Source organism: Mytilus californianus, unplaced genomic scaffold, assembly GCF_021869535.1.
Source record: "Mytilus californianus isolate M0D057914Y unplaced genomic scaffold, xbMytCali1.0.p SCAF_8, whole genome shotgun sequence".
Lineage (NCBI taxonomy): Eukaryota > Metazoa > Mollusca > Bivalvia > Mytilida > Mytilidae > Mytilus > Mytilus californianus.
Window position 1 is genome coordinate 27,064,210 of NW_026262734.1, and position 24,627 is coordinate 27,088,836.

Genomic DNA, 24,627 nt, shown 5'->3' on the forward strand with positions numbered 1-24,627 from the left:
ATGGCTGAATCCGCCCCTGCTGGGACTAATATATATTGTATTAGTCCCAGTTTTGGTTAATGACATGTGAGGAAATATCAGTATTAAAACCTGGGACTATTATACTAGTATAATAGTCCCAGTTAAAACATATGAATAATCTTGTGTGTCACTGTAGATAGTTTAATGCTTTAATGAATTGCTAAAACAAAATAAAGTTTCTGTGCCGCATATGTAGTGTTTTAGTCGCCTGTTGTAACAGCTTTAGTTAAACTCATGTTAATTGTTATTTTTTTTTATATATATGCCTATTCAAAATTAAATTTGATTACAAAGTTACTTTCTTTTATGGAAATTTTGGAAAATTACTTGTGTGTATACTAAATACTTTGAAACCGGCCTTTAGTATGCAAGTTGCTTGAATTTCCGGAAAGTTAACTTCTCTCGGCAGTTGGAATGGTGATTAGATTATTGATATTGAGTCTATTTTTTATCATTACCTAACACCGGATCGCTTATTACACAGAATATTTATTTAACACTGAGTATGTGAATCTATTTTGTTTATTCAAAAAAGTGCAGTCAAAGTAACGACTAATACTTTTGAATAAGTAAGTACGAGGACAAAATCATTGAAAATGATATTGTTTTTTGTCTCGGGTCATTTTTTAGGTCGTTATACAATGTACTTGTTGACGTTTCATCATTTCATGATATTTAATTGTTAGATTTTGTTAGGGGATTCGATGTTTGCTATTTCATATATTAAGATCTATCTCTCAACATACAAATTTGGGTGCAGACTTAATTCCAGCTGGGGTTATCCCCTACCCATATAGGATAGTATAGTATATTTCATAAGAAAATCGTAAAAATACTACCCATTGCCTTCGTGAAATATGCAACCCATTAATATATTCAAATCAAACCAAATCAAATAATTTTATTGTTGTAAATTCTAATACATGAATACCAGCTGACATTTACAAAATATAAATAAAAAAAATAAACAAAGACATATTTTCTCAATGATAAGAGACACATATTTTATATCTACATTGATTTGATTTTTCAGTAAGTTGACCCATACCAGCAGCACGTCTGTTTACACCTTTATATATTGGAAGAGACCCCCTGTGTTTCTCTAAAACTGGTTGCTCTGTCAGTCATGATCACCAAAAATCAGTTAGGTTAACCAATTTCAAGTGGAGTGAAGTGGTGGTCTTGATGTCTGACTAAAATTTTTGTGATGTTTTTATCCTTTTTTAGGCTTTCTGGTATTTAATATAGCTCCTACATTTAATTAGTAAATCACAATGTATATCAATATTTGATTGGTCGTAATTACAAAAAAAGATCGTTAAAAAATTGTGATGTTCTCAGATCAATTCATTAAGATATGAACTGATCATTGCTATTGGTAATCTTGTATACATGTTTAGGATTTAGAGTCCACAGCAGCTTTTTTGATTTGATTGAAAAGAAAGGATATGTATGGTACATAAAATTCATGACACAAAATCACTACATACATTTGAAAAAAAAAGCAAAGAAACAGCTTTGATCTTTGCTAATCTTTATTATCTTCTTGTCTGTTTTTTTGTTTTTTTTAATTCCTAGCTTTTGCAATATTCTTAAGTAACTTTTGTAGTATTTTGTTCATAATTTTCCAACTTTTAAGTGAAATTATTGCTTTAAGTTTGTGAACACTTCTCCTTTGGTGGATCAACAAAAGTCTAGGATGCTGAAGATTATTTGCCGTAATCTTGCTAGCTTCTAAAAAAAATCAGGATGCTAGATTGCTAAAAGACTTTTGTGAAAAATGACATTTTATGTCAATGTCAAAATTGCATGAATGGTGCCCAGAACAATAATAACAGGCCCTCTTGGAAAGAAAGAGGATAATTACATTGTTACCCTCAGTTAAAAGCTACATGTATCCATGTTGCTAGAATCTAAATTTATTAGGGATGTCAACGAGTACTCAAGTACTCGAGTATCGCTCGGTAGTACCGAGTATCGAATACCAAAATAAGACTCAACTAATCGGTTTTCTGCCAGAATGTTGTTGCCTTTTTAAAGAAAAAAATATTTTTTTGAGAGCGTCTCCCGGGAAATTAAATATTAATCAAAATTAATCAAAATTAAAATACGTTTCGAATGTTTGCGTTTAATTGTCATTTAAAATTCCCTCGAACAGAGGTAGGCTATGCACAAGAGCACCGTTCCAAGGTCTACACTTTTAGCTAATCTTGTCTTAGTCATTCTACCACCTCTGTACCGCCAGAGCAAACATTTTTATCAGCAGAACTGTTAGTTACGTAACAAAGTTGATTAATCGACTCGTCCCCGAAAAAGTTGACAAGATAATATATCTAAATCAGAACAAATTCGTTGCACCCTGTTTCAACCCTCAGAAAATGGTTAAATTCTAATCAAAATCCCTTTGTTGATCATTAAATGTGTTTCTTTACCATTCCCAAATACTGTTGTTTGAGTAATCAATTTTCTATATATATTTATTAATTAATTGTTTAGATTATTGTCAGTTTACATAATTAGTACATGTAGTAAATGAGCTATTAGTTATGGTATACAATTCCTGGGACTATCATCTAGTCCTAGGTAATAATGTTTAGGGTTTTACATCCATAAGACAACTCCCCACAATCCGTAAATTGGGTATAATTTTGAATGAATGCATCTTTATTCTCACAAACCAAATACATAGTTACAATGAAGATAATATATTACATTGATACAAATGTTAATAATATAGCACATGTGAAATACAAATGACTGTTATATAATATTATATTATATATTTGGACAAAAGATAAAAAAAACATATACTAGTAGTTGTTTTTAACCAGGAGGATAGACTTTCACAGAAATAGATTTAATAAATCTACAAAGTTTCTTAAGGTGATGATGATGGGAGTTTTTAATGACCTTTACTGGCTATACAGCCCTCGCATGGTCGGATTCTTAAGGTGGCTCGGGTGTCTTCCTCCATCTTGGATTCTGAAGTAGCAGATAACGTTGGTCTAGATCTTTGATTAAATGTGCAAATTTTGAGAGTAGTATGCAATTTATGTGTAAGACTTTTGATATAATTATAGAAAATTGTATGTTTTATCATAATTATTGCTGTAATTTCTCAAAAACACCTTATGTGTGTTTGATTAACTTATTTTCAACTTTGCCAAATAAGGGGAGATAACTCTGATAAAGTCATTTTTATAATAGAAAGTGTTGTGAATTTACCTATTTTAATCTGTAGCAAGAAAACAAGTTCGATGACCCCATTTATTCTTTTTCTTATCTGAAAGCATGTTATAAGAGCTATCTTCTCACATTATATCTTAAAATTCTATCAGGTAGTTTTCTTTTTATCACACAAAATTTGATTTTCCATGCATTATCTATACAAAATCTGACAATTTTGCACTACCTGTAGCATGAAAAAAAGACCGGTGACTCATACTTTTTATTATATTTTTGAAAAAAGCATGATAAATACTTCATTTTGACAAGTTATTAAAAAATTCTATCAATTTTAATTAAGACGCCCTAGCCACCTTAAGCTCAACACAATTTCGGGTTGAACATACTTGTTTGAATTTAATAACATTTATATTATTATTACAATATTGTGGTAAGTATTTGCTTCTTTTATCTTTGTTTTTCCATTTTGTAGATGTTTTTCTGAGCGAGTACTCGAGTATTGTTCGGTAAATCCAACGAGTACTCGATTAGTAAATCTTCACCGAGTTGACATCCCTAAAATTTATCATTTATGCAAATATCATATTTAATTTTAGAAGAAAAGCATCATGTCTTCAAATAAATCCAATGGAGTTGTCCCAGGAGAGGAGGCCATGCCGATCAATGTGGATGATACAGAATATAAGAGATTGTATGAACTACCAACTATGCGATACAGCAATATTGTAATCCTAATAGTTACTGTTGATACCATTGTTTCTATTGCATTATGGGTAACAGGTAAACATTTATGGTTTAGTATGCCACTTATATATAAATTATCAGTTAGTAATTTTCCTTCATCTACTTACACTACAGCTCAGGTGGATTTTGCTTTGTCCACACGCCAACAGGCTGAGTGGGCACCAGGTGGGCAAAATTTCTAGCTTGTCCACTCTGCCCACCCATTTTGAATCAAAAGACTTGCAAGTACAATCAATTGAAAAAAGCAGATAAGCATTTATAATCAATATTTTTACAAGAAAAAAAAGAGAATATAGCTAGAGTGGTCACAGGTGGGCTGTCCACTGAGGGCAGGTGGAAAAAGCAAAATCCACAAGGGCTGTTGTGTATATTGGAAATGTACCATATGTTTGATAAATATTTAGAGTGAATGATATGTGGGCAAACATCAGTGATTAACCAACAAAAAATGACATAAGCAAGTGTTATGAGTAAAAAGGATAACAGAAATAATAGAAAATATTGCATAACAGACAAATTATCTAATCAACCAACATATGATCATCCAAATCCCCAATAAAACAGATGAAGTCACATGCTAACAAAGACAAACAACAACAAAAACACATAGTCCATGTAGTCCGACATGGTTGAAGGCACTAAATGGGGCAGGGTTTAACTAGTTTATATTTCTAACATTTTAGTCTCCATACTACAAATGTATACAAAATGTATGTCTAAAATAATGATTTGGTTTGTTAAACAAATGCAGATAACATAAACCACCACAACAAAAGGATTGAATGGCAGAACTGTAAAATAATTGATTATCATGATTATCATAGAGAAATTTCATTTTCCAGGAGGCAAAACAAAGTATTTTGTTGACAACATAACAGATTTCCATCTAACAGAATCAGTTTTTGACTTAGTATTGGTGGCAGCTGGTAAAATAATATTTTACGTAACACTGCTGGCATTTCTGGAGACTTCCTCATTCAGACAGATAGATAATCCATATGATTTTGCCTTAACTCAGAAAATAAAAGTTTTACATGTGATACTGATCATCTTCAGTCTTGTAGTTTTTGGATTCACTGTGACTAAAGGTGGATTTGTACTATACAAATTTATAAATGACTCCTCTTATACTAAAATGCATGCAGAGTACAATGCTCTGGTCATATCAGCTGTGTGTTTTAGTTTGATAGAATTCATTGCATCTGTACTTAGCTTTGGAGCAATGAGATCACTGAAGGTGATTCGGATTACCCGCAGATTTAATGATCAGGGTGTTGAGATTGATGATGAAGGGAAAGCCATTCTGAAGAAAGTTAGCCTTAAAAGACTCTTCCTGTTAGCTAAACCTGTAAGTCATTGTAATGGAATATCTAAAATCACTGAATAGTAATTTTTAAGAGTAAAAATAATTTCCAAACTTAACTTCATTAACTGTACTAAGGGAAACTATTCAATCTAAAAAATTATCAAAATCTCATGTTACATCATGTGAATGATTTTTCAGAGCTTATTCATAGAAATCTTTTCAATAGACATAATAGAAGTCACAAAAAATATAACATACAATGTAGTCCATTGTCCTTGACCTAATTTACATGGATCATTGATTCAATCATAATCAGTAAAGCAGGTCAAACATATCAACATGTGCTCTCAGATTTGTGTAAAGTAGTCTCTGTATTGCAATTTAAGTTATTTTTACTATAATAGTATAATATAATAATTATATATAAAGTCATTAGTGTATCATTATTGAAAAAAGACAGTAAACATTTACCTAAAATGTACATGTACAATATACCAACTCCCTGAATTGCTTATGTTTAATTTTATCAGATTTTAATATGCTAAATCTATGTGTAAAAAGTAAGGCTGTGTTATAGAATTAAATGTCAAAGTTTTTTCTACAGGAATGGGGAATTATAGCTGGGGGATCTATAGCTTTAGTAGGATCAAGCGGCAGCCAGATGGCAGCACCATTGTTCTTTGGTAAGGTTGTAGATGCTGCACAGACAGATATGGGTAAGTACAAAAGGTCATAGGGTTTTACTATAATGCCATATAAAAGATATGTGCCCAATTCTTCTCTTGAAAAATAAAAACTTTTGCATTAGTAAAGAAAAAATAATTTTTACAGTTACAGTTGTGACCACAACAGTCTATTGTAAATTTAGAAATTATGGCGATGTTTTATTAATGCAAAAAATGTGACAGTATCAGGTTTGCAATAATAAAAAATCACTTAATTAGGTCTCACATTTTTACCAGTATTTAGTGATTTACAAAAATAAATGCACACATCAATTTCTGAATTTACAGTATTTAAGGATGGTGGTCCTCCACCATTGAATTTCTAACCCCACAATTGGATTTCATTACCACTCTTTATTTTCTCTTTCAATTTTGAAATCTCATAAGAGAAGTATGAAAATAATTCAAAATTAGTATAATATTGAGTGACTATACATGTAATTCAGTTTTGAATTTTTGTCATTAAATTAAGGTACACAAACACACATATGCAATGTAAAGTATCGCAAAAGGTTAAAACTTGATTACTGTTTTCAACAGTTGAAATGATTATTTTATAACCATCACTCTTGAAAATTTATCTGTGGTAATACCCTGCCTGCCTCAGTAACTGGATTTTTTTACTGATCTGTACACCTGTCCATTCCTCTGTCTGTCTCATGTCATGTTGAAATTTTGGTTTAATGTAGTTTATTTTTTGGTTAAGTGTAGCTTGTGGTCACATCAAATTGAAACTTAGTACATATGATTATTGCGAAGTGATCAAATTATAATATACATGATATATATGAGCAAACTTCCATGGTTAACTGAACATGGAAATGTGATAGTGTAAATGGGCAATGTATCCTTATCACATATTCTTGTTTTTCTTTTTTTTATGCCCCTGCCAAAGCGGGGGGGGGGGGGGGGGGGGACATTAAGTTTTACCCTTGTCCGTCCGTACGTCCCAAAATTGGTTTCTGTTCTCTAACTAAAGTTTGCCTCAACCAAATGTTATCAAACTTATACACAATGCTTATGACCTCAAAACACAGATCAAGTTTGAATTTTGGTGGCGTCACTTTAACCGTTCTAGAGTTATGCTCCTTTATATAAATGGAAAAATTGCAAAATTTTTCATTTCTGTTCTCTAACTTAAGTTTGCCTCATTTAAATGTTATGAAACTTATACACAATGCTTATTACCACAATACACAGATCAAGTTTGAATTTTGGTGGAGTCACATTTACTGTTCTAGAATTATTCCCCTTTACAAATGGAAAAATTGCTAAATTTTTCATTTTTTTTCTAAAAATATCAATGTCATTATTCAAGTAATTTTTAAAATTGGAGTTATCTTCCTTTGTCCATGATTATAGTTGAATCAACTACAATCAATGCTTTATACAATGCAATGTTTAATTTTGCCTTCCATTGATAAAACACAGATCAAGTTGAATTTGGTTAGTGTCACTTTAACCATTATTGAGTTATGCCCCTTTATAAATCGAAAAATTGCAAAATTTTTAGTTTCCATTCTGTAACTTAAGTTTGCCCCAACCAAACATTATAAAACCTATACACAATACTCATTACCACAAAACTAAGATCAAGTACAAATTTTTTGTTTCCGTTCTCTAACTTTAGTTTGCCTCAACCAAATGTTATGAAACTTATACACAATGCTTATTACTACATAATACATTTAAGTACGAAATTCGGTGGCGTCACTTTTACCATTCTTGAGTTATGCCCCTTTATAAACATAAAAATTGCTGAATTTTTCTTTTCTTTTCTCTAACATTAGTTTGTCTCAACCAAATGTTATAAAACTTATACACAATGCTTATTACCACAAAACTCAGATCAAGATCAAATTTGGGTAGCGTCACTTTTACCGTTCTTTTAAAGATATTTAATGTGTGTTTTTATATTACCTTCTTTTTTGCAGCGGAGCTTACAAGACTTGTGATTATTCTTGTGATTATATATGTGATTGGATCAATCTTAGCCTTCTTTAGATCATGGTTGTTTACATTGGCTGGACAAAGTTTTGTGGCCAGGTTGAGAAAGAAATTGTTTGCCCAGATCATAGAGCAAGAAGTTGCTTTCTTTGATGAGAATAGGTTAGTAAAAATCATATAAATAGCTTATATATGTAGGACTCAGAGGTGCGATGGGGACGCTGAAGTGCGATGGTCAGGCTGAAGTGCGATGGTCTCTGCCGAAGTGCGATGGTCTATCTTACTCATGATGGCTAGTTTAAAATCTACAGATTATTATGAGAAGTACATGTAGATTTTTTTAAAAAGTTAAAATATAAATCTACAAATGTCACACTCCATTGTACGTAAAAAGGAACCTTTTTTTCAAAAATCACTATAGAAGGTTAACTTTTCCCTATCCACCAATGCCCCCCCCCCCCCCGTTCCTTGCTTTATTTAAAGTTTATAAGCCCTTATCAACTTTGAATCATGGAAAACTGCTTCTAACATACAAATTGACATCTACATCGACATAAAAAGCATTGAAAATGTAGTTAGTTTTGACCATAGCACTTCAGCGTTACTACCATCATACTTCGGCGTATAGCTATCAACAAGATAGCGTCACAATGCCACCATCGCACTTCACCGTGACCAAAAAAGCACTTCAGCGTCAAACCATTGCACCTCAGCCTGACCATCGCAGTTCGGAGGACCATCACGGTTCAGAGTCCTACATATACAAAAATGTATATGGTAAATTAAACAAAAATTGTTTAATCAATGTTAAAAATGTACTAAATTATTGACAATGAAGAACAAAGGTTTAAACACTGTGTTATACCTATGAATAAAAGGAATTGCAGGAGTTAGGTCAGCAAGCAGACATCCAATGGCAAAAATAGCCAAAAGATATCTAGCGAGCAACATACTGTCTCAAACAAGTGACAAATGGCTTATACAGAGACATGTCAATGGCTATCGATAAGTATCGAGAATAGTGGAGAGATCAATATAATATTTATTCATATTTGATGCTGTATTGTCTTAAGCACAAATGGTTTTATAAATTTCATCTTAATTAAATGGAAATAATGAAAGCCTTAGTATGATTTATTATAATTTAATTGTAGAACAGGAGAATTGTGTAATAGATTGGCCTCTGACACTCAAGTTTTACAGAATGCTGCAACTGTAAGTAATGCTTTGTTTTTGTATAATGCCAGTTTCTTTCAAACTTTCAAACTGATTCATTAAGCACCATGTTGATCTTTTGATAGCATACTATTCTTAGGTAGTGGTCACCAGATTTTAAATCTAGTATTTAATGCTTTTTTGCTAAGCATGCATCATGTTGAATGAAGAGTGAAGACTGGTCTGCTTAATGTGTCTGATATATTTGTGAGTAAGCTGACATGTTGTTCCATGGAATTTTACAGTGTGATTGAAAATGTTTCAAGTCAAGTACAAAAAAGGGAAACATAAATATATCTCATCAAAAATTTTCTGGATTATTGTTATTAGATGCTACTTACAGCACTATATTGTTGCGGCCAGTTTTTATTCGTAGAGAACGCCAGAATGCCTGGACAGAACCATCGACCTTTGCAGGAAAACTGGCAATCCTAGTCAATTAAAATCGTAGTCAAAAGCACCTGCTAAATGCGGGTTTGAACTCACAACCTCAGCATTGACAGGTTAGTGATTGCTGTAGATGAACTACTTAGACAACCCAGCCACCAAGGCCCAGAATAATCGTGGAATATTTCACTGAATATCAAACATAAATGCATCAATTTGTACAGGAGATCATAATAGAACCACTGTTGCGAAAACATACTTCAAAAGACAATCACAATAATCTTAAAATAAACATTACCTGTAATTTTATAGATAATATGATATATGTTGCTAAAAGAAATGTTTCATGGTATAACCAACAATAAGACAGATGAGCATAATAGGTGATCTGACAAGGACAGAAAGGGCATATAATACGGTTATCTTAACGAGTTCCAAAATTAGTGCATAAAATATGTATATAAGCTCATAGCCAGATCATATATTTGAATACACCCTTTATGCTTTATCATTCATATACAAAGTGAAGTCATAGATTTCCATTTTACTTTCTTTCAGGTTAACATATCTATGTTGGTGAGATATATATTCCAGTTGGTTGGGTCCTTAGGTTTTATGTTTTACCTGAATGCTGCCTTGACAGGTGTATTGTTAGCTGTTGTTCCTTTTGTTTCTATTTCAGCTGTGAGATATGGTAAGATCTATATTTTATAATTGTTGTGTATAGAAAATGTATTTATCTATCATTACTGTACTGTATTTTATTTTTGTGGATCAACAAAAATTGGTATTTTGTCAGATATTTGATTTCATGGCTAATAAACATAATCTGCAAACAAGCCTTTGGAAATTTTTATTTTGTGGTTATCCCTTAACCTAGAAATCAATAGAAATAAGTATCCCACAAATAAAATGAATCCATAGAAATAAGTATACTACAAATTAAATGAATCCACAGAAAATCCTGCTACTTACATTGAATAGTACAACTTGTACAAGATTTTTTAGTAGTTTAAGATGTAGAGTTGGTGGCCAATATTCATCGTGGACATATTTTTGCTTTTATAAGATTTTCCTCTGGAAAAGTAGCGTGCTTTTTCCTGTCGCACAATATGATCTTTACCGTACATAAAACAATTATGAATCGGTAAATTCATCTTCAAAAAGTTGAGACATATACACAGCATGTCGATCTGAAAAAAATTATGTTGTAGACTGTATTATGTCGAAGCAACGACCCAAAATAAAAAGGACCGATATTGGATGATTAGGGGAGATAATTCTACCTCTAAAATAAGTCAAGTGTATCAGTATATAAAATTTACTTGTACAGGTATACTGTCTGACTTATACAGAAAAATCAAAATTTGATAGAAATAAATAAAAGACTAATGATTTAGATGTAAGCTGGTCATATTAATTATGAAAAGGATTGAAATATTTATTGAACAATGGTGTTATAAATATATACATATATATATGTTTCTTTTAGGAAAATTTGTGCAGAAAATGCAGAAGAAATTTCAGGATAAGTTAGGAGATGCAGGAACTGTTGCCGAGGAGACGTTGTCAAGTGTCAGGACAGTAAGGTCATTTTCTGGAGAACCAAAAACTGTAAACAACTATGGAAAAGAAATTGATGAAAGTTACGATATTGGCAAGAAACTTGCATTAGCTTCAGGTAGGATTGATATGTTATCTAAAATTAACTCAGGGATAGTTTTGTTTTGCATGAGTTCATACTGAAGATAAAGAGATCTTTGAAAATGTAAGATTTTTTTGTATAGGAGGGAATGAGGATTTAATCAATGTCTGTATTTGATCAGTTGATGTCTAAAACTGAAGGTCAAAATAGTCTTCTGTTTTGGGGGGGGGGGGGGGGGGGGAAATGTCTTATGATTGTTTTTGTTTATTTACCGATCTTGTTTTAAATGAATCTTAATCATAAATATTCATGGTTTTGAATTGATCTTGGTGGTTTACATGCATCTCATTGTGAATTTTCCCTTAATATTTTTTTTACTATTAAAAAATACCTTCGTGTTGACCCAATCTGATGAACATATTACTTTATCAGAATATATAATGTTATTTTACAGGTGGTTTCCAAGGTCTGATTGGTTTATTGGCACAGGGTGCTATAGCTTTATGTTTGTGGTATGGTGGTAAACTGGTCTACGATGAAGCACATGGTAAACATACAGGACTGACTCCTGGTGTGCTAACATGTAAGTACTTACACTTACTTTTAATAACTTATAAGTTGAATAGGTATTTCTTACACCAACTCCGGGTGTGTTTACATGTAAGCTAGGTGAAAAGGTGTTTCTCTACTCAAAATTACATACATTAATTCTTAGTTTACTTATGTGTAAGATAGATGAAAAAAGTAATTCTTACATAAAATTACATACACAACTGACTTCTGCTGTACTGACCTGTCAATTATATGGAAAGGGTATTTTTTACACATTTTTAAACACATAAACATGAATATCTGACTCCTGGTGTACTAATAAGTAAATTAGTCTGAAAAGGTCATATCATTTACTAGCATTCCTGATGAAGGTAACCCCAGAAAAGCGCATCGAACACATGAAATTTATGTTGTTTTCAATTTTTTTTACAAAATTTTTCAAAGATTGATCACCAGGTTCAAGCTTTATGTATTCATACATTCATGGAATGTAGATTAAGTTAATATAAGTCTGACATTCTCTTTAAATACCAGTGGCATTATCTTTCAACCATTGACTAGATGCTCTTTGATTTTTCAGCATTTCTGTTGTACACTTTGCAAGTAGCCATGGCCTTTGCTCTGATGTCCTCGTTGTATGGAGATTTCATGTCAGTAAGTATTGTCGCATGGAAAGATTTTCATAAACATTTCAGGATAATAGAGAGACATACTTAAAGCTATGGAAAAGATTTTAAGGAATACAGACCATTTAGTTTATAAAATAGTGTGTGGAGTATTCAAATAATTACAACACACTCCATTCATATATGATATTAAAATGAGGAGTTGTGTTATAATATCCAGTAAGACAACAAACTACATGTCACCATTAATCCTTCAACAATGAGCAAAACCAACAAAAGTTTAGCGAGCTATAAAAGTCCCCAAATCTGATACAGATCTCCAGAATAACTGTGTCTGCATGATAACTAAAAAAACAATCAAAAACCCAATCCATTTGATAATTTCAGCATTCAAAAACCAAATTCATGTAATAGTGAACACAATTATATGTCAAAACTATGTGTTCCAACCCTTCTAGTCACTGTTGAGTGTGTTATTTACAGAGATTGTTGCCACATAATCAATCTTTGTTGCCACATAATCAATCTTTTTTTGTAATTTTAGGAAATCTACTTTCGTTCTAAAATTAGATTATCCAATCAAATTACTGATCTGGGTTGATATTTTTAAATCACTTGATCCTTGCTTAAAATTATTGTATTCTCTGTACATAAAAGAGACCATCTAATAAAAACCACAAGAGAATTGGTGAAAAGATAAAAGGTTTATGTTTAAAAAAAGTTAGCAAAATGTATACCATAAAGTACTACAGTTGGTTCATAGACTTTTGTCTTGCAGGCCTTAGGAGCATCAACAAGAATATTTGGTTTGTTAGAAAGGACACCTGGTATTCAAAATGTAAATGGATTGGTACCTGCACAACTGACTGGAAGTAAGTGATTTTTATATTCTGACTTTCTAATTAATAAACAAGTCCCTACTTACCGCATTTTTGCGCCTGTCCCAAGTCAGGAGCCTTCTGGCCTTTGTTAGTCTTGTATGTTTTTTTAATTTTAGTTCCTTTATATGTTTTGGAGTTTAGTGTGACGTCAAATTTCACTGAACCAGCTGAGGATCACCTCCGGGTGTGGGATTTTCTCGCTGCGTTGAAGACCCATTGGTGGCCTTCGGCTGTTGTCTGCTCTTTGGTCGGGTTGCTGTCTCTTTGACATATTCCCCATTTCCATTCTCAATTTTTTAGTACAGTGTAACATATCAATTCTTTCTCAGGCAAATAACTACCAGATTTTTCCATGGAAAGTGGAATTACAGCAGAAACCATTCATGTGTTTATCAATGTAACTTGTAACAAGGCCTTAAATTTGATCAAGAGCTTTTATCACATTATTTAGAAGGTCTTCTGATAGAAATCCCGTTTTTTATTTGTGTTTGTACAACTGGTTGTAGGGCTGGTTGCTCCGGTTGTTTCCTTGCTATAACTTATGGCCCGTTTAACCAATGCTTTTCAAATTTTAATATGTTGTTGGTGATGACAAAATTGAGGTACTAGAAATTTTTACTCTGCCATTTAGGAGTTAAGGTCGCTAACTGATTGGAAAATAGTACTTTACATCAATCTGTTCAATAACTTGAGAAATGTATGACCAATGCTTTTCAAATTTGATTAATTTGTTACAAATATCAAAATTGAGATCAAGAGACAAACCAGTGTAAATCAGAAGATTTTATTTAAAAATAATCTGAGATCTGCCTCCACAGTTTTGATTTAAATTTATGTCCCTTGGCACATTCAGGTTGTGGGGTATATTATCATGCCACAATGACACCTTGTGACCTCAACTCCTTTTAGTCAGAAAATTCTCATACTTGTTAGGAGTGTTTGCCATCATGTGTAGTTGTCCATATTATACAGTCATTATGATTTGACAATTTTTAGGGGTAAGATGTGGATCAATTTCTACTATTTCCTTAACATAATATCAATTAAACAAACTCGATCCGGTAATTGAAAATAAAGAGCTTTTAGTAAAGATTTTAAGTGAGCATATAGCCAGTCTAAAACCCAAGTTATTTTCTTAAGTGTTTAAATAGTCTTATTAAGTCATTTCAATGTAAAAAAAAATGTTTTTCTGGTACAAATCACAATGTATTGTTATGTGTGTATACATGCCATACATGTCATACTGCCCATCAAGGGCACTTGGTTGGAATAATAGATAAATATTCTTTCTATAATCTAGTAGCTTTTAAAATGAGTTACTTAAATATCTATATGTATATGTTTTTTAGGAGTTCAGTTCAAGAATGTTTGTTTTACATATCCTTCTAGACCAGAATCAGAGGTTCTAAAGGTAAGCATCTATTAATATTCCGCAGAAGTACACGAGTCATCCCTGTTTTATGTTCTCTCAAATTCAGATAAATCATGTGGACATTGTTGTAATTTACAGAGTAAAGTACTGAGTTGTCTACTCAGCCATGATCAAATATTCGGATTATAAAAGTTCACACATTTCAACTTTAGATTCTGATTTATATTTGAATGCAACTTCCTCATGACATAGGAATTCAAAAAGTTTTAAGATTAAATTTTACACTACTTTCTATTATTCTATATGCATTTAAACTGGTTCTGACCAATTTCGATAATTTTTGATTCACCACACTTTGATTAAATTTGTTGTTTGTATTTTCTCACCATATCTTTTCAGAATATTGTACTTGGCAATCTACTTTAAATCAATAGAGAAACAGGATCTACCACTTAACCCAATTTGATCACAATATTTATCCTCTCTCAAAAGTTTCCCTAACTATTTATTTGGCTACATTTAAGAGATAACTGTATTGTATTTGAAGCTTTGCGGACGTCCATCGGTAGTTTTACTGTCGCAAATTTAGTTTACCTGGCGACGTGTAGCAGAGACAGGTAAACGGGTATTTGCGACAGTAAAACTACCGATGGACGTCCGCAAAGCTTCAAATACAATACAGTTATCTCTATTCTAATGCAAAACAAGTACATAATTCAATTTCAATCAATATTTCAGTGTAAAATTCTCATTAAAGAAAATTTGCGAAAAGATGTTATCTTCTTTGGCCCCAAAACTAGGTGACTTCATAGGTATGCTTCCGGCGTCAAACGTAAACACCGGGCGTTTTCTGGCTTCTTGGCCGCTTCAGAATGTAATAGAATTTGATAAAAAGATTTCTAGGTGCAACATGTGAGTTTTTTTGCAATTCCGCAATTCAAAATGTCGGCCTCCTTAGTTGCAGACAAGGAGATAGAGAATTTTACGCTTACTGTCATCCAATCAGAACCATTGATACAAAATAATTGCATTAGAATTCGTAATAAATCAGGTGGTTTGGTAAAATCTGTATTTCTATCGACACCCCTTAACATTTTGCTGTCTATTTCTAGAGTATATGCTTCACAGTAGAACCAGGAGAAATGGTAGCTTTAGTTGGACCATCAGGGGGAGGTAAATCTACCATTGTCAACATGATTGAGAGATTTTATGATCCTAGTGAAGGAACAATATACTTAGGTATGTAGAAACATTTTAATTAACTTTACACATATATATACAGTGAAAATATAATTGGAGTTTTTTAAGATATTCACATATTGACAATTCATTATTTTTATTTAAAATGACGGCTCAGGAAATATAAAACACAGACAGGGAATACAAGTCTGTATCTACTGTGAAGATCCTGAATAACCATGCCATTTTACTTCTTCTATAAATACAATATTCATTTTTATGTCTCTTGCAACATAACTATCTTTGTCCAATGGATACATTCTCCATTTATTTTATTTTATGCCCATTCAAGCACAATGTATCAACAAAATTTATAAGATGACATCCATTGTATATTCTTTACTTTATTGAAAAGGGTATTAATCTGATCATCTAAGATTAGTAAAACTTAAACAAAAATATGCAATGCTATTTATTTAGATGACTATGACTTGAAAGAATTAGATCCTCAGTGGTTTAGGAAGAAGATATCTATGGTCAGCCAGGAACCAACGTTATTTGCCTGCTCCATTAAAGAAAACATTGCCTTTGGTGTCAATGCTGATATCAGTGAGGTATGTGGAATACATTTTGTAATAATTTGTTTATTTGTAGGAGAAAACCTCACTAATGGAGTGCTATGACACTTCTATATAGAAATATTTATTGACCTGTTTGATCAGTATATACAATGTATCAGCAGATCTAGGGTTGAGGAAAATAGGGGTGTAATTTTGTAATTATACCCCCGGTTTAAAAAAGTGGGGGTATACTGTTTTACCTCTGTCTGTCTGTCTGTTTGTCCATACACGATTTTATGTCCAATAAAGAGCTGTGCCATGTGCTCCTGATACGCCCATCGCTTTTTCAATCAATCAAGATCCATAATGAGTTATTTTCCAAAAACTGGAAATTCCACCCATTTTTATGAATAAAATCCCATAACTAGGAAACGTATAATCTAAAATTTATAAAAATGGAAGGGAGCTTACATCAATAAATATAAACAAATCACCAAAGTTTTCTGAAATTTTGTTAAAGCATTTTTGAGTTATTGTCCAACATTTTGACAATGGACAGACGGATAGAAGGACAGATGGACAGACAATGGTACACTGTAAACAGATGTAAAAAAATGAAGTTAATTTCCTATCAAAAAAGGGGGGGCATAAGCCCTCAGTACAGTCCACCTGAATCCGCAACTAACGACACCCCTTTTTTTTTTGTCAGTAACTTATACAATTATATGCTATGGTACGTTTATCCTTTCTTTTTTTGCCAACATTATCTTTGAAACTCATTTGTAGATGATTATTTTTATTTCTTCACATTTTTATACGACCGCAAAAAAATTTGTGGTCGTATATTGGTATGACGTTGGCGTCGTCGTCGTCGTCCGAAGACACATTGGTTTTCGCACTCTAACTTATGTTTAAGTGAATGGATCTCTATGAAATTTTACCATAAGGTTCAATACCACAAAAGGAAGGTTGGGATTGATTTTGGGGGTTATGGTACCAACAGTTAAGGAATTAGGGGCCAAAAAGGGGCCAAAAATAAGCATTTTTGTAACTTCCAGACATAACTTGTGTGTTAGTGTATGGATCTCTCTGACATTGTACCACAAGGTTCCATATCACAAAGGGAATGCTGGGATTGATTTTGGGGGTAATTGCCTCAAAATTTTAGGAATTAGGGGCTAAAAAAGGGGCAAAAAACAAGCATTTTTCTAGTTTCATGACAAAAACTTGTGTGTAAGTCTATAGATCTTTCTGAAATTGTACTACAAGGTTCCATATCTCAAAGGGAAAGCTGGAATTGAGTTTGGGGGTAATTGCCCAAAACGTTTAGGAATAAGGGGCCAAAAAGGGGCCAAAAATAAGCATTTTTCTAGTTTCCAGACAATAACTTGTGTTCAAGTGTATGGATCTCTCTGAAATTGTACTGCAAGGTTCCATATCACAAAGGGAATGTTTGGATTGATTTTGGGGGTAATTGTCTCAAAATTTTACGAATTAGGGGCCAAAAAAGGGGCAAAAAAAAGCATTTTTCTAGTTTCATGACAATAACTTGTGTGTAAGTCTATGGATCTTTCTGAAATTGTACCACTAGGTTCCATATCACAAAGGGAAAGCTGGAATTGAGTTTGGGGGTAATTGCCCAAAACGTTTAAGAATAAGGGGCCAAAAGGGGGCCAAAAATAAGCATGTTTCTAGTTTCCAGACAATAACTTGTGTTCAAGTGTATGGATCTCTCTGAAATTATACTGCAAGGTACCATACCACAAAGGGAAGGCTGGGATTGATTTTGGGGGTAATTGCCTCAAAATTTTAGAAATAAGGGGCCAAAAAGGGGCAAAAAACAAGCATGTTTCTAGTTTCAGGACAATAACTTGTGTGTAAGTGTATGGATCTTTATGAAATTGTACTACAAGGTTCCATATCACAAAGGGAAAGCTGGGTTTGAGATTGGGGGTAATTGTCCTAAATGTTTAGGAATATGGGGCCAAAAAGGGGACAAAAAACAAGCATTTTTCTAGTTTCCAGACAATAACTTGTGTTCAAGTGTATGGATCTCTATGAAATTGTACTGCAAGGTACCAAACCACAAAGGGAAGGCTGGGATTGAGTTCAGGGGTGATGAATCATAAGGGGGTTCAAAAAATTTTGGGGGGGGGGATTTTTTTTTTCTTTAAAATTTTCCATTTTAAATTGGTTATTTCTGATTTATATATAAAAGCAAATAATAATGATATGGTTTGAATAGGTAAATTAAAAAATTTAAGTTCTTAGACTACATTCATTCTGTGTCAGAAACCTGTGCTGTGTCAAATATTTAATCACAATCCAAATTCAGTGCTGTATCAAGCTTGAATGTTGTGTCCATACTTGCCCGAACAGTTCAGGGTTCGACCTCTGCGGTCGTATCAAGCTGCGCCCAGCGGAGCATTTTATTCAATTTTTAATAGAAAAGATAGTAGGACTACCTTCACCACCTGGTGTTTAATATTATGAACATATTTGAATCACCATTCAATACTGTTAATTCAGAAATTTGTGTATGTGTTTATTATTTGGACTGTTGAAAAATCTACACAAATGTGAGATTGATTAATGCAATTTCAGGAAACGTTGCATACAAACGATGCTATCAAAATTTAAAATGCACATTTTTATTTATTTTTTTTACACCTATTCTTTAGCAATTTTGCCATAATAGAAACTTAACAAATATTTCTTAATTACGGTATGTTGAAATTGTCATTCAATGGTTGTTTTTGTTGATGTGAGAAATTTGTGCTTTAATATTGACGAATTGTATTAAATAATGATTTATTATTTAGGTAGAAGCAGCTGCTAAGCAGGCTAATGCCCACGAGTTTATACAGACATTTGAGAAGGGCTATGATACCTTGGTAGGAGAGAGAGGTGTCAGGTTGTCAGGGGGACAGAAACAAAGAATTGCCATAGCTAGAGCACTTATTATGAATCCTAAACTTCTTCTGTTAGACGAGGTATGGAATAAGTTATTGTTGTTAACTGAGGACAGGGTGCATTAATAGCATTTTTTGTAACAAATAAATCAATATATAAATAACACATAGCTGAGAGGGTGATATAGCAGTTTATTACCCCGAGAAAACATTGTCAACTGAGGGAAGCCAAGGTCGACAAGGTCTTTTTAAGGGTAACAATCTGCTTTTATCACCCTCTTAGATATGTGTTATTAAATTTATTATACTGAATGTCCTGTTATTACTGTCTATTAAATTTCAAATTCAAAGTAATAAACTGACGTCTTGTACATACCAACCATCTGTATTTAATAAAGCACACACTTGATCAAGCGTCTTTGTAAAGAGTAATAGAGTATTTGCCATGGGATAGAGTAAATTATTTCCCTCCTAGTAACCAATCAAAATCTAGCATTTTGACATGAAGTATAATAATAAAAAAAAAAAAATGATGAGTACTACTGTTACTTTACCACATAACAAAAAGTTGTTTTTGGCATGTTAGTTTGCATCATAAGGGCCTTACTTATAATTTTGAGATGTTTACACCAATCTTTATTGCATCACTTTTAAATCTTTTTTATAGCATGCATGTTTCTGTTTATACCATAGGCTACCAGTGCATTAGATGCTGAAAGTGAACATTTAGTACAAGAAGCTATAGACAGAGCTATGAAGAGTAGAACAGTTATTGTTATAGCACATAGATTATCTACAGTCAGGAATGCTTCTAAGGTAAAGGCAGTATAGCAGTCAATATACAGTTTAAAAAAAAGGTTTTTACCAGATCCATTTTTGTCGAGCCTGGGACTTTTGTCACAAAAGCGAGACATAGCTATCCTACATTCTGTTGTCCGTGTCGTCGTTTGTGGCGGCGGTGGCGGCGTCCACAAATATTCACCCTATGGTTCAAGTTTTTGAAATTTTAATAACTTTCTTAAACTATCCTGGATTTCTACCAAACTTGGACAGAAGCTTGTTTATGATCATAAGATAGTATCCAGAAGGAAATTTTGTAAAATAAAAACCTGTTTATCCGTATTTTACTTTTAAATGGACTTAGTTTTTCTGCCAGTTAACATTACATTCACTCTTTGGTTAAAGTTTTTAAAATTTTATTAACTTTCTCAAACTATCCTGGATTTCTACCAAACTTGGACAGAAGCTTGTTTATGATCATAAGATAGTATCCAGAAGGAAATTTTGTAAAAATCTATTTCCTGTTTTTCCGTATTTTACTTATAAATGGACTTAGTTTGGCTGCCAGTTAACATTACATTCACTCTTTGGTTAAAGTTTTAAAATTTTAATAACTTTCTTAAACTATCTTGGATTTGTATCAAACTTGGACAGAAGCTTGTTTATGATCAAAAGCTAGTATCTAGAAGGAAATTTTGTAAAACTTTATTTCCTGTTTTTCCATATATTACTTATAAATGGACTTAGTTTTTCTTTCAGTTAACATTACATACAGTCTGCAGTTAAAGTTTTTAAAACATTTATTAGATTCATAAACCATCCTGGATTTTTACCAATAAAATTGAGAATGGAAATGGGGAATGTGTCAAAGAGACAACAACCCGACTATAGAACAGACAACAGCAGACTTGGACAGAAGCTTCTTACAATCAAAAGATAGTATCTAGAGGAAAATTTTTAATAATTTTTTCCCCATTTTTGTTGAGCCTGCGACTAACATCAAAAGTAGGCAAGGCACTGGGTTCAGTGGAACCCTTACAAATTTTTATACTATTTTTCTATCCAACATCATTTTCAAGATTTAGAACCAGCTGTGATGTCACTGCAATATTGATTTTAGTTCTTTTAATTTCAATTGTGACTGATTTCTAAATCATAGAGGATTGGATGAATTAATGGGTGTTTAATCTTCAGTGAGCAATCTTCTTAGTTTAGTCAGCCAAAAAACACATTTTTAAAATGCAATATAACTATGAACTTTGCATTGCATTAGTGCAGATTTTTAATGTGTTAAATTACAAGGGTCCTTATGAAGAAATCATTCCTGACATGTGTATATTATTCTAAATCAAAACCGTCCTGGCCTTTTCATTTACTCCTGTCAGCTACATTCAATTCTCTTATTTATCATCCCCTTTTGAAACACACTTATTTCATGCATATTTGACAGGAAGAAATTTGATATTAGAACTTTTTTTTTATTTCAGGACATGTTAAATTCCCTTTATTAAATATATACTGATAGTTATACATGAGCAAACACATTCAAATAGTTTTAGTTTCATACAACAATAGTTCACATTATATTTATTTATATACTTTTTAGGTAATAGTAATAGACAAAGGCAGTATTGCAGAGAATGGAACACACGATGAACTGATCGCTAAAGGTGGTGTCTATAAGAAGCTTGTATTACGACAGTTAACAGCTGGTTCTAGGTCAGAGCCTATCAATGACACAAATGAAGACAGCAGTTGATGAAAAATGAACTTATGATTGTTATTTGTTTTTAATTAACATGTTTTTTTTAAGTATTAGTGTGCCAGGAAAGTCTAAATTAGCCAAGAACTTTAATCATATCATGACTTAAAAAAACATTTAAACATTAAATTATATGTATTTAAATACAGGAAGAAAAATTGGCATGGGTAACACTACATGCCCTGGCCACCAAAAAGGCATGAAAAAAAAAACACTTCTCTAAATCCTTTAATAATATGAATGGCGTCATAAAGAAGACATGTAGAAGAATGAAATTATCAGTTCAAAGATTTTATAGAAAGTTTAAGTTGTTACCTATATATATATATGTCTGTGCTGGATTCAAATTGGGGTGTAGAGATTGGCAAAATAATATTTTTTGGCATGGAGTTGTCATAAAAAATTTTGCCTCGCTATGCTCGCCACTATTTTCACTTTTTATGTCTCCTTTCCTCAAACTCCGGATTAGCTCCTGTATACAGCCATGTAATCCTAAGTGAATTATGAATTGATAGATACATATCACATAATTTCGAAAATGTTGGAAGGGTTATTGTTTAAATATAGATTTTCATTATTTATTTTTAATTTGATTTAATCCTTAGTTATTGTAAAGTTTTAATCATTAATGTGTTGTCAATTGTTTTAAAATGAAAAAAGCATCCATCACAGGTTATTTTAAAAAATCATGACATATTTAATTTATAAACTTTTAAACTGGAATGCATTAGGATTATTTTTATTAATAACTGTGTGTGAAATAGTGTATTATATGTATTTGGTGTGTAAAATCATGCACAATATTTCTTGTAAAGGCATATTAAGATACACATTGTACTAGATATATAAAACACATATAAAGTATACACTTATTTTTTTAAAGGTACTAGTATCTAAAAGGTCATAATTCTTTCTTTGTGATTTTGTTTATACACTGTTGCAACAAACTCCCTTTTATATGGTCACACCTTGAGCAGAAAAAATGCTTTTGTCTTTAATCATCTTTAACGTATAGTAGGAGTCGATTCATGTCTGGGTTTGGATTTGAAGAAATTTGTCTCTTATGAACACTTTAGCGTAACAAATAAGAGGAATAACTTCTTAAGAAGAAAGCCTTATTTAAAGAGGGGTTATTGTAGTAGGGATAATTATTTGAATTTTTACAAGTGCATCATGGGTTTTAAAGGATCATTTGCATCCAATGTGAGTTGACAAACTGCTGTCCAGGATGCCCCTTGTTCAACATGTTCAAGGTGTTTTGTGCAACATTTTCATTTTGTTCTGTATAAAAGATCAAATTAGTTTTTGCTCATCGTTTAAGGAAAGATTCTATTGTATGATCTCTTATGTGCACATATCCTACTTTTATGTTGTGAAGCAATGTTGTTTACATTAGACAATCTAGTTTTTATACACGGGCATTGTTTTTAAATATATTTTCCATATAAGAATCATGCAAAAGGTAATTAATGGGTGGAAAGCCTACACATGATTTCTTTTATACATGCATTTTTATGTAGGATATAAAAGTACATGTATGTTGAAATTCATGTATGGGTGTTGCTCATTGTTGAAGACTGTAAGGTGACCTATAATTGCTTAAATCCATGTTATTGAACTCTATTTGATAATTGTCTTGTTGGCAATCATACCACATTTTCTTATTTTATGTATATTATTTTTATACAGACTCTTTGCCAGGTGAGGTATAATTTCTATAGAATGCATTATAAAACTCATGCTGAGGGAGATAACTCCAATAATATCCTATATAATCTATTGTAAAATGTTATCAACTGTTAGTCCTAGTAAGGCAGTAAATGGAAGATATTACTCATTCCATTAATCAGCATCCATCTTGCAACTGATGGACAAAAAATAGACATTTGTAGCCTTCATGCCATATATCATAAAATTTCCATTTTGCATGATTCTTATATGTACTACTTCTTAAGTAAAACAGCCAGTATCTTAATTCTGTGATAATATCTATTGTTTTTAGTTTTGTTGTAAAATATTAAAAATGATACATCACAAAACTTTGTATTACTTTATGCTATTAACAGAGTTGTGTGGAGAGCTTTTTAATTTCAAAAATATCTTCTTTACAAGCAATTTTTGTCATTTCCAGGGATGCATCATGAGAAGTGATCAACCATAACAATTTAAATTATAATAAATGAATTTCAAAAACTGTCAAACATAGAAGAATTTTACAATCTTTTGCTCGAGTGTGTATTTCAATTTAAATAGCTTTGGAAAATATGATTAAAAGATAATTCCAAATTATTTATTAAGTAAATTTGAAGTATTAAAAACATAATATCCAGTGTCAGGTATAACATACATTTCCAGGTTGTTTTCATGTAAATGTCTAGATAACAATGCCATTCTTTGTATTGGACTTGCATGCCCAGTCAAAGTGCTAGCTTATAAGAAAATATAATAATATCTTATAAGATAAGATAATAGTCCACCGTACATTTAGATATTATTCTGACTCCCAGCTTACAAGTCTGCTCTTTAATTTCTCACCAGAAAGGAAATGGTTTTTGGTGAGGTTTGTGTTGCTCACTCTTTACACTATGTTGTGTTTTGTATACTGTTGTTTGTCTTATGGTAATTTTTCGTTTTTTGCCCTGGCATTGTCAGTTTGTTTTTGACTTATGAGTTTGATTATCTCCTAGGTATCTTTTGCCTTTCTTTCATGAAATTTTTTATTGTTATGTAGTTAATTCATGTCATTGATACCTATGGGATTTTAATCATTTGCTAACATTCAGAAATGGGATTTTAATCATTTGCTAACATTCAGAAAAAGAAGACA

General features: G+C 32.1%; 1 protein-coding gene across 1 annotated transcript; it reads left to right on the plus strand.

The window, feature by feature from the left end:
• The first annotated feature begins 468 nt into the window (after positions 1-468).
• Positions 469-23,858, plus strand: LOC127711320 (uncharacterized). The gene is made up of 17 exons (XM_052217316.1): positions 469-590; positions 3,804-3,987; positions 4,794-5,299; positions 5,862-5,973; positions 7,917-8,091; positions 9,084-9,144; positions 10,090-10,225; positions 11,024-11,212; positions 11,631-11,759; positions 12,309-12,382; positions 13,133-13,226; positions 14,585-14,646; positions 15,720-15,846; positions 16,267-16,400; positions 19,169-19,339; positions 19,952-20,074; positions 21,645-23,858. Exons 2-17 carry the CDS (start codon positions 3,816-3,818, stop codon positions 21,795-21,797), a joined length of 2,418 nt encoding a protein of 805 aa, XP_052073276.1. The 5' UTR covers positions 469-590; positions 3,804-3,815; the 3' UTR covers positions 21,798-23,858.
• The last annotated feature ends 769 nt before the right edge of the window (positions 23,859-24,627 follow it).